Source organism: Notothenia coriiceps, unplaced genomic scaffold (assembly GCF_000735185.1).
Source record: "Notothenia coriiceps isolate Sejong01 unplaced genomic scaffold, NC01 NC01_scaffold00008660, whole genome shotgun sequence".
NCBI lineage: Eukaryota > Metazoa > Chordata > Actinopteri > Perciformes > Nototheniidae > Notothenia > Notothenia coriiceps.
The window spans coordinates 70,385-80,604 of record NW_011341361.1 but is presented as its reverse complement, the minus strand read 5'-3'; the positions used below and the strand labels follow the sequence as shown (position 1 = coordinate 80,604).

The window sequence follows — 10,220 nt, the reverse complement described above, 5'->3', positions numbered from 1 at the left end:
AAAACATTCTGCTTCTTGTGGCACAAAATAATATGTTGACAACGTTTTATTTTACCCTGGCAAACTGTTGTCCATTCGTGGAGTGCTCACTTTTGGAACATTTGGAATGTCCCACACCTGCATACACACAAATGACTGACTGAAATAAAAAATAAATTCACTTTAATTAAGAATAGATGCCACGATAAATCCAAACTGACCAAGGTACATTATTTTGTTGAGCGTCCTTTAACTCTCAAATTAGGATTTGCATTGGGGCACAATAAACCAACTCCTCTCTGCACCTAATATATCTATATGATGTCAAGAGTTACATTTAGGTGCACAGTGCTGTCTCTTGACTTGCAAACTCTTTTACCAAACAAGCTAACGCTAGCTGGGTAAATATGACGCTCTTTGTATCAAAACAAAACGTACCTTCTTATATATTGACTTTTTCCACTTCGATGTTTCCTCCGGCTTCAATTTCCATCACTCTTTTTCGTTCTCTCTATGTCTGGTCAGACATCAATCTGTTCCACGTAGCGTGCCCCCTAGAGGCCTGGAGCACTTCCGGAATGTTTTTTTTTTGTATGTGTTTTGGGATTTGTACGTGCTTTGGACTTTGCATATCTTTTGGTATTTGCAGCGTTTTTTTTCGGGGTTTGTGTGTTGTATTTAGTTTGCATCATTTCTGTAAATGCAGCGTTTTTTGGTCGTATTTGTTTTCAGGATTTGTTTGTTTTTCATTTCAGGATTTGCAGCTGTTTCCTGCTAATGTATGTGTTTTTGGCCGTTGTTCCGCGTTTGCACCTGCCGGCCACCGTAAAAAACAGATTTGAATGCTGGCAATAATGAATTACAATAAGATGTATTAAACCTATGTATGCTTTTTTATTATTATTTCTAATGCTATGTAGGTGAATACACTTTGTGAGTCTTTGAAGAAGACTCACAAAATGAAGGCTTTTCTTTTAGGTACTGCTTTCATCAAATCAAGATGGGTTATTTGCACTACACAAATGAATACCTCTGTCTTATTTGATTTAAAAAAAAAAAAAACTGTATAAATATGATTTTGTATTAGTTTTCTATCCCCTCTGCCTTTGTCTTATGTTAAGAACACACACACTGTTTATTTATCCAGGTACTATAGTTTAATGAGTATGAACCTGAGCACTCTGAGCTATAACTATCATGCTGTTTGAGTTTTCCACATGAGGGCGGAGGCTGTGACTCTTTTGGCCCTGTATTGCGCGCGTGTCTGAGTGTGCGCGCGAATCCCCACATCAAGTGTGTGCTCGCGGTGATGCTACCTTGGACAGCTCCAGGCAGCACACGCACTTGAGCAAGCGGAGATACTCTCTCTTTAAAACAATTTCCAACCACAGAGCCAGCTTACCTCCTCCAGTTTAGTTTACTTTGACCTTTCCACTCTACGCGGACCTACTTTTTTCGGATAACCCCTCGTTTACAGCCCGGTATGGAGCAGTAAAGACGCGGACTCCTCTCTCGCCCTCCGGCTGGAGCTGAGGAGATGCCCGGGGCGGGATGTGTTCCAGTCGCAAGATCCTGTGGAGCCTGCTCCTGCTGTCCGTGGTGGAGGTCGGCCTGGGTGTGGCGAGCATCGTCCTGGGAGCCGTGGGCATCAGCTGGGTCAGCGGAGAGCACAAGACCCAGCAGGGCGATGCGTCCCCGGTGTGGAGCGGACTCTGCGTAAGTCCTGAAACAACTTCTCTTCTTCCCTGCGTTTACTTTCAGACAGAATATCCACGTCAGGTTAGGATAAATATCTCAGGGATGTTGTTAAAGGAAGTTGCACGGCTAAAACTCAGGGGAATTATCTGTCTCTGTTCTTATTCAACATTGAATGTACATACTAAAACGTTTCTCACAGAGAATGGGCGGTACATATCTGTATATTAAGGTCAGGTAGGCTATATTAAACTAATTTGGCCTTTTAAAGGGAAACCATGATAAATACTTTTTACTTTTTTTATTAGTTTTATTCTTCCTAATAACTCTTCATAAAAAAATGTACACCAACAAATCAGGCTACACATCAACGTTTTTCTTAAAAGTCTACCAATTAAGTGTTGTTTCTGTGGTCCACGACACTTTTAACTTTTACATCACACACTGAAGTTGATTTTGAAGTCACAGTATAAAGCTATAAAAGGTATTCAATTGATATGTCGTCACACTGGTGGTGGTTTATCTAATATTAATCACGAACTGGAAGCTGAAGTTGCCAGTTTTAAGACCTAGGATGTGGATAAGACTACATTTGTTGTTGGTCACATACTGCACATTCGTCCTTTCTGTGACTTAATGTGTTAGTTAGTTCAATGCGATGTTAGAGAGATACAAACGGACATTTGGTCTATAGGTTCATGCCACAGTTGGGCATCAGTTTCATTCATTCATGCTTGAATTGCTGCCTGGTTCTTAAGCTTTTACGCACAAACATCGCCTCTCCCCTCTGCATATGTCTCCTCCTCTTACAGTGCACTCTCTTCCTCATTTTCTTGATTTTCTGCAGAGCAATGAAAAGTTCAGTTTCTGACATTTTTAGAAGATATATAGTCTCGAATTGACTATGAGCGCAATATTACTGCTGTGAGTGTGTGGAGCTCAACTATAAGTCATATATTAAAGTATCTGAATCTGGTTTCAGTATCTCTTGATGTGTAAATATCTGCAAAGAAAGAACTTAGTTATACTACTTTCTATGTTTTTGTGTGGGTGCATAGTGTGTGTGTAAAAAGCAGTCATTCAGTGTGACATCTGTGTGTTTAACCTCACAGCTGTCTGCTCAGTCAGCCCTTGTCTCTTTTGACTATCCAAGAGGTTTTATATCTCCTCTCAGGAACTGGAAGTTATTAGTAGTGACTGACTGTTCCCCCCAAAGTAGATTGAATGTCCAACTTTTGCACAGATTTAGTGTGCTGCTGAATCTGGAAAATGATCCTCTTCATATCTAAATATATCTATCAGGACTTTTTGAGTTATGAATGTTTTGCTACATTTTGTCATATATTGTTAAAAGATATTAGGCAGCCCTTTAAAAACCAAATGTCATCTGTTACATTTCTGACTTAATCCATAATGATTTGGAGTTTATCATTTCTAAATCAAAAGCACCAATTTCTTTTTAAACAAACACTTTGCCTTTAAAGGAAAGAAGCCTAAAATCTAGACACCATGTATTCAGATGTGACATATACATTTAAGGGTTTTTATATTTTTGTACTGAAATAATAAGAATATTTTCAGAGCGAAACTGAGAAACTCTAATTCACATTTACATCTTTACTTTACAACAGATATAATACAATTACCTGAAAGCAACTTGAAACAAACAACTTAAATTAAGATCCACTCAGTCTATTTTCTTCTGTTTAAGGCAAACCAATAAGGTCTGAAAGCTCTGAAATAAATCTAGTACGTGAACCTTAAAACCTCAACTTGAACAGAAGAACAGTCATTTTGAGTCGCTTCCAACTTTTTAATGAGTTAATACAGAAGTATAGGTATACAGTACACCCAGTACACACAAACGTATGCCTCCAGTTACTTCCAATGCAGCTTATTTCTCATCGTGCTGTCCCATTTGTAAGCATATATTCTGTCAGCGTAAAACCATACCGTTCCTGCTCAGCCTGAATCACTGACGCCCAGGACAGTGGGTTGCTGTGTTAATGCCACAATAACACACAATCTTTTTAGACAGACAAAGTTTCATCTGAATACCCGGGTGTAAAGAATACAATCATCCTTTCCTGCTGTCAACACAAGGAGGAGGGGGTGATGCAAATAGTTTACATTTCAAAGAGTTTATAAGCAGTAACTTTCTTAAGGCTACAATTTAAGAAGAAACTGCTCATTAACTTGTTTGTTGTTCTCTCTCTATCCAGTTTCTGGTCTGTGGGATGTGCGGGATGCTGTGTGCTCGAAAGAGGACAGGTCTTATTGTAAGTATATATTTAGTTGACTACTTTCCCAGTGGCATCTTTTGTTGTCCTTTTGTGATATGTTTTTGGACTTTCCTGCTGCGGCAACATGCCCTCCAGTGGCACATTGGGAGCAAAAGTGATTTAAAGAAAACGATTCCACATTTTTGCAAAGTATTGCATGCAAAGATCATTACTATTCTTATACAATTAAGGCCACAGCCTGCATCCATTGCATATCTAAGCTTAGCTTAGCATTGCATAGCTTAGCTTAGCTTTAACACTGGAAGAAAGGGGAAATCTGTCCCTGTCCCACTATCCGCACCTCCAAAATTCACAGATTAATACTCAGATCTTGTTTTGTTTATTCTGCACAAAAAAAGAGTGTGTTCAAATATGTATTGGACAGCTGGTTGCCTGGCAACTGGATACTGTCCTATGAAAAGTCTGGCAAATAACCCTGAAATATACAGTTGTGATGAGTAAACTTCACAGTGCTGCTGTTTCACCCTGCTTCCAGGCTTTATGCTAAGCTAAGCTAACCACCTGCTAGCTTCATATATAACAAACAGATTTGGGAGCTATTAACCTTCTCATCAACAAACTCACGAACGAGCAAACATGAGTTAGAAATTGGACAATGACTGTACAAACAAGGCCTGAGTACATTCCCTTACAAGTTTACAAGTGATGGCTGTCTGATCATGTGAAACACCCAAAGGTGCTCGTTGTCCTGCAGGTGCGTAGGCCTACAGTGTGCTCTGAAAAAGACATTTGCGGAAATCCGAGGAGACAGTCACCTCTCCTCTTCTCTTTCTGTCGTTCCCTCCATCTTTTATACATAGTGATCCCATCGCAGCCTCTCTGTGCCTCTCCTACAGGGAGGGCACTAATGATGGATCAATGTCAGCACAATCTGCTGTAACAGAGACATCCCTCAACCTTTCTCTCCCTCTGTCTCACCCTATCCATCCCCGCCTATTGTCTCTGTCGTCCTCCTTGTATCCTCGTGACTTTCCCTTTTTCATCGCTCTCATCTCTCCACCTTCTCTGTCCAATCTCATCCTCCCCGGTCGTTTCGATGCTCTGACTCTCTCCATCTCCTCCTTCCTTGTTTGCCTGTGGGGTGATGATTGCATTATGTTGGTTTTGCTCCGGAGTCCTGCCAGCCGCTTTCCACACTTTACAGAGTAATGACTGAAATTGGAGAAGCCTTTTTCCATGTGGTTAAAGGCACTAAAGGCATCTCTACTGGGAGCAATAAGAGAACCTGAACTCCTGACACAACACTCACACAAACACAAGCATGCCTGCACAATAAACGTGTAGAAGTGAATCGATTGGATTTTATTATTCTGATTGCAAAGCGACTGCAGTCATTCTCCCATCACATCCTGGTGGGAGGGAAATTGGATACTCTTACTGAGTTTGAATTTTCCAACTGCTTTTTTCTAAGGTAATCCATAAAATGTGATTTATTAGACACTGAATGGAAAATCTCACGTACTGTCTAACACACACAAATCAGACACACAAACACAAGCACAAAAGCACAAGTGAGTGATGCAAGCATATTTACAAGCTGTGCAATATTTCTGGAAGAGACAGTATGCTTTGAGAGCGATCCAATTTTCTAATAGGAAATTAGATTTATTTTGACTGATACGCATTACTCATCAGAGCAGCCGTCGTCCAAAACAGAAAATGATGGAGATGAATCTCAACAGTAGCTTGTATATCTCCCATCTGATCACTTTTTGTCAGTTTGTTTACAGTTTTGTGGAGAAGATATCAATTCTGCTGTTTGCATTGACATAAACCATTCTCCCTGTCCCCCAGATGATCCTATTTTCGGCATGCTGTATCTGTGGTCTGATTGGTGGGATCCTCAACTTCCAGTTTGTCCGGGCTCTGAACAAACGACCAGACTCCATGCACTCCATCCATCTGGCTGCCATGACACTGGCCTGTCTGGGTATAATATAACATAACACAATTGTTAATGTCTTCTTCATGTGACAAGTATGCTATCATAATGAAGGGATGTTGTTAGTAAGTATATTTGTTTGAGGGGTTTATATGTATATTCAAAGGTTTTACTGAAGGGTAAAGCAGCTTTTAATATGCCACCTATTAGCACTGTTAAATAACTCCAACCTGTTACTATCATCATAGCTTCACCACTGTCACAGGAAGTGGCGTAGTCATCTCTTTCTCCACATAAAACAGTTAAGGGTGGGCTTACAGTAATGAAACAGCAGTGACAATGCTAACATGCTGATTTCAAACTGGCATAATGTTTACTATGTTCACCATCTTAGTTTGGTGTGCAAGTTTATTACATTTGCTTTTGTAAACATTTGCTTATTTGCACAAATTACAACAGCATACATAATAAACATACCTGATATTTCCACTGTATAAAAAGAAGGGATCACTTGAGGGTGACATACAGATCTGTACCTAATTTCCCAGCAATGCATCCAATAGCTGGTAAGAAATGTCAATGGATAAAACATGAAAAAAGTGTGAGAGAGGTAAGGGGGATCGCCAAGTCATTAGGACGTATCCTCTTGGGATCATAACTATCTGTATAACCATTGCAATAGTAGTTTAGATATTTCAAATTAGACTAAAGAAATGAACCAAACAACAGCGATTAGTCATAGAACGTCGCTAGCATGGCTACAACGTATAAAATACTAAAGGTAGGAAAAAAAACCTCTTTCATATAAAATAAAGATATCTTCCATTGTTTCCCTTTTCCTGTCTTGTCCAGGGATCTCTTCCTGTACCTTATCCACGTGGCTCACCTGTCGCCTGGCCAGCTCTGAGCAGCAGAGGATGTTCCTGGAGAGGGAGCACTCGCTGCACCACTCGCACGAGATGACCGAGAAGGTAGGACATGACCGCAAAGGAGAGCTTCTAATAGGTCAGCTTGTCAACCGTATGCTAACAGTGTATGTTTCATGGCCAATACTAAGCAGATCTTTGTCTCACTGCTCCGCCTGAACCTGCTGGATCTGTCAGACCATGCTGTGGAAGCGGTAGAAGTTTTCATAAGACATTGTAGTGCTTGGAAACAATGCCCCCTTTTGTCCACAGTGACCACCAAAATACAAATAAAAGTTACTTTTTAATGACCAAGTGTGTCTGTGTGTCCCCCTAACAGGAGATCCTGGACAACTCCAGTAACGGCATCCCTCAGATCTCCTACAACGGACACAACCAAGCATCACCATGACGACCTATCACCAAAGGCGACACAGAGACGGTTCATGAATCGCTCGCTGTGCTCTCAGATGAAAAATACTGCATGTCGTTTTTTCCACACATCCTGCGGCATAAGCAGTAACTACATCTTGACCCCAGGGAGTGAGTCCAGGTCTCTCAACTTGGACGCCTTTTTTCTGCCGCCTGTTTAATAGAAGAACATTCTGACAACAGGAGGAAGGTGTTTGAGCCTCTGAATGATTATGCAAATGCAGGTTCAAACCCCCTTCGACCAACTCAAACCAAAGCCGGGATGGAGAGCTGCTGTTAGGGTCATAATTCAGGTGACGAACCTCGGCGTTCGGTATCTGACCTTTAAAGTAACAAGTTTGAAGGATAGATTTGATCCAATGAGATGCCCTCAAAGTAATGAGCACAAACCAAGCATGCAAGTGATTCAGTTGAATAGCCACTGCTATTTCAGTCTCAATGTCTTTATTCTCTCTTGTTATGGGTTTATGGAATGCAGACCTTGAGATAGCTTACAGTAAACCGTATGTATCGTCTGATTAAGGAATGCTTTGATATGAAATACGGTGATGCACAGTGTACTGCATTGTATATCCATGCTTATATATGTATCAGGAATCTAGCTGTAACCACAAATCAAACATATTTTTATAAATGCTTCTTATAAAAAGTGAATTAAAGTATGACTAATCTGAGTGATGGTTTATCTTGCATGGATTATGTCAGTTTAATTGAGATTCAGATTATTTTACACACAGACACAAAAAACACACACACAAACACACAAGATGCAGCAAAATGAGTTTAGTCTTGTGATCCCAAAATATGTATTAGACTGAACAAGCCTAAGGATTTTTGCACATTTCTGTCAATATGCAGGTGTTTTGAGTTATCACATAGCAAGTTGCCCCCTGACAGCATTCTAATCAATGCACTAAATGTTTAATTTCCGTTAAATAAATGCAATAAATCTTTAAAACCAAGTGTACAATATTACTGACAACATGCACATCAGGTTGTCACTTGTGATCAATGAGGAGCAAGATTTAGGAAGTCTCTTCATTCCTATGGGAGCTCAGAGGTGGATTTGGCTCTGCTCAAGGTTTACATAGTCATTGTAAAGCTAAGCGATGAGGTAAATCTCTTTAATAGCACCTCTCAAGCAATACTTAACAGTATCATATACAGTCAAACAGACAGACACACAGCTGTGACCTCTAATGAAGATACGCAATTACTCTGGCAACATCATGGCTGCTCAATACCTCATTATGGTGTTTGTCTTGTATGTGTTTGTGCGTGTGTGTGTTTTAAATATAGCCCATATACTGTAGCTACTGGGAGCTCTTGCTGACTAAGAAACCACGTCACAATTTATCACTGAGACAATAAGCAGGAGTGCAAGAGAGTGTGTGTGTGTGTGTGATAAACATTGCGTGCATGTGTGATATGCTGAATCATGTGACATCCTGGGGTGCTGCTCTGTCAGAAAACAGTAACACTCACACTGTGTGTGTGTGTGTGTGTGTGTGTGTGCGTGCGTGCGTGCGTGCGTGCGTACGTGCGCGTGCGTGCGTGCGTGCGTGCGTGCGTGACCTAATTGACACCTTAGGTCACCCTAATGATCTGAATATGCCATGGCAGGTGAGAACAGGATACAGAATCAATAACCCTAACCCGTCTCTTATCAGATGAACAGCTTAAAAGCCACCCTGCCAGGGTGGCTGGTGCACGTCCTGCAGTTTTAAATAATGAAGGGCATGTTGCTGAGGAAAGGCATCATACTCAGGGGTTTTACATAACATGAAAGATGCCTGTCAGTAATCAGAAGGTTACCATGCTTTTTTTTAATACAGGAATAAAAGACAGACTTAGCTGCTGTCCCTCCCATTCTCCTTGCAGTGTGAACATTAACACTATGCTGGTCAAAGCTTTTCTGTCTGAATCACAAACCAATTTCCATACTGTCAACCTGGGGCTTTCAATGGCCTTGAAAAAGTTGCCCACTGTCCGCTGTCTAGGAACAGTGTTTGTGCCTTTTGCTAATTTATGGTCGGTAAATACAATTCTAGGGCATTCATATTATTAACATACATACAATTTTACAACACGTGAAAGCAACATGTCACATTGTATATTATTTGACATGCAAATTAAAGATGTAAAAATAAGTTTAAACATTTTACTTCTTACTTAACAACTTGTGGCATCAAATAATCCAGGATATCTGTAATGGCAATTTTAATGTTCCAATGTCCTATATACTATTGCCATTATTCACAGGAGGGTTTAGAGTGATCCTGACGCAGACACAGACAGATGCATTTCCGGTCTTTTGCTGCAGTTTAGAATGATGTTTTATTGCTTTACATAACAAGGTTTAGTTATACTGTGTCAAAGGGTTGTGGTATGAGCATTTGCCAGCTGGCCGGGCTGGTTGAATCGGTATGCTCTTCCTCCTGCGTTCTCGTCATTTGCTGTCACCTTTATGCACCTGGTGCAGCTAAACCCCGCCACCAAGTGTTCTAAATAATATTGCACTATACATATAAATTAAAGTAAACTGAGACACCAACAACTCCCATAAAATGGCTCCTACAATATACTGTATATGAGATGGAGCAGATAACGTAGTCTCTGGGGTTACAACATTTGAAATGTGATAAAAGGTGGAGTCCTATGGTTTACTACAAGATATTTAAGTGGATGTATAGTTTTGTATACCAATTAGTTGGTGTATTTGTGCTTTGTTATTTATCATGTTTTATCTTATCTCATCTAATTTTCCTGTAATTTAGTGGGAATGCTGATACAGCATTCCAACTACTGTTATGCTACGCACGAAATTCTCAATTATTCCGCCGGGTTATTTTGCGCTGCTTCTTCTCCCACATTGAACATCGCAGAAACTCCGTTCAAACGGTAATCAATGGCTATTACTTTTATCATTCATAACTTTCATAATTCGAGAGATACATCCCATAATACATCCCATTTTTAACATGGAAGTCAATGGAGAACTCTTCAGACTTCAACAATCTTCAT

The 10,220-nt window shown here is 40.3% G+C and overlaps 1 protein-coding gene and 1 long non-coding RNA gene across 2 annotated transcripts in view; one reads left to right on the top strand and one right to left on the bottom strand.

Annotated features, from left to right (window-relative positions):
- The first annotated feature begins 1,188 nt into the window (after window positions 1-1,188).
- tmem196 (transmembrane protein 196) lies at window positions 1,189-8,085 on the top strand. Its single transcript, XM_010770275.1, has 5 exons — window positions 1,189-1,695; window positions 3,897-3,953; window positions 5,772-5,907; window positions 6,712-6,830; window positions 7,105-8,085. Exons 1-5 carry the CDS (start codon window positions 1,531-1,533, stop codon window positions 7,174-7,176), a joined length of 549 nt encoding a protein of 182 aa, XP_010768577.1. The 5' UTR covers window positions 1,189-1,530; the 3' UTR covers window positions 7,177-8,085.
- LOC104944704 (uncharacterized) overlaps window positions 4,097-10,220 on the bottom strand; it is a 26,435-nt gene continuing 20,311 nt past the window's right edge. The window contains exon 3 of the long non-coding RNA XR_798256.1: window positions 4,097-5,903. This is a non-coding gene — a long non-coding RNA (uncharacterized lncRNA). The remainder of the gene's footprint in view (window positions 5,904-10,220) is intronic.

What these genes read in the sequence shown, in the direction of transcription:
- tmem196 (XM_010770275.1), top strand. Translation starts at nt 1,531, where the DNA reads ATGTGTTCCAGTCGCAAGATCCTGTGGAGCCTGCTCCTGCTGTCCGTG. An exon ending in CGGTGTGGAGCGGACTCTGC is followed by an intron (nt 1,696 to 3,896) that starts GTAAGTCCTGAA and finishes CTCTCTATCCAG; the next exon opens with TTTCTGGTCTGTGGGATGTG. An exon ending in GAAAGAGGACAGGTCTTATT is followed by an intron (nt 3,954 to 5,771) that starts GTAAGTATATAT and finishes CCTGTCCCCCAG; the next exon opens with ATGATCCTATTTTCGGCATG.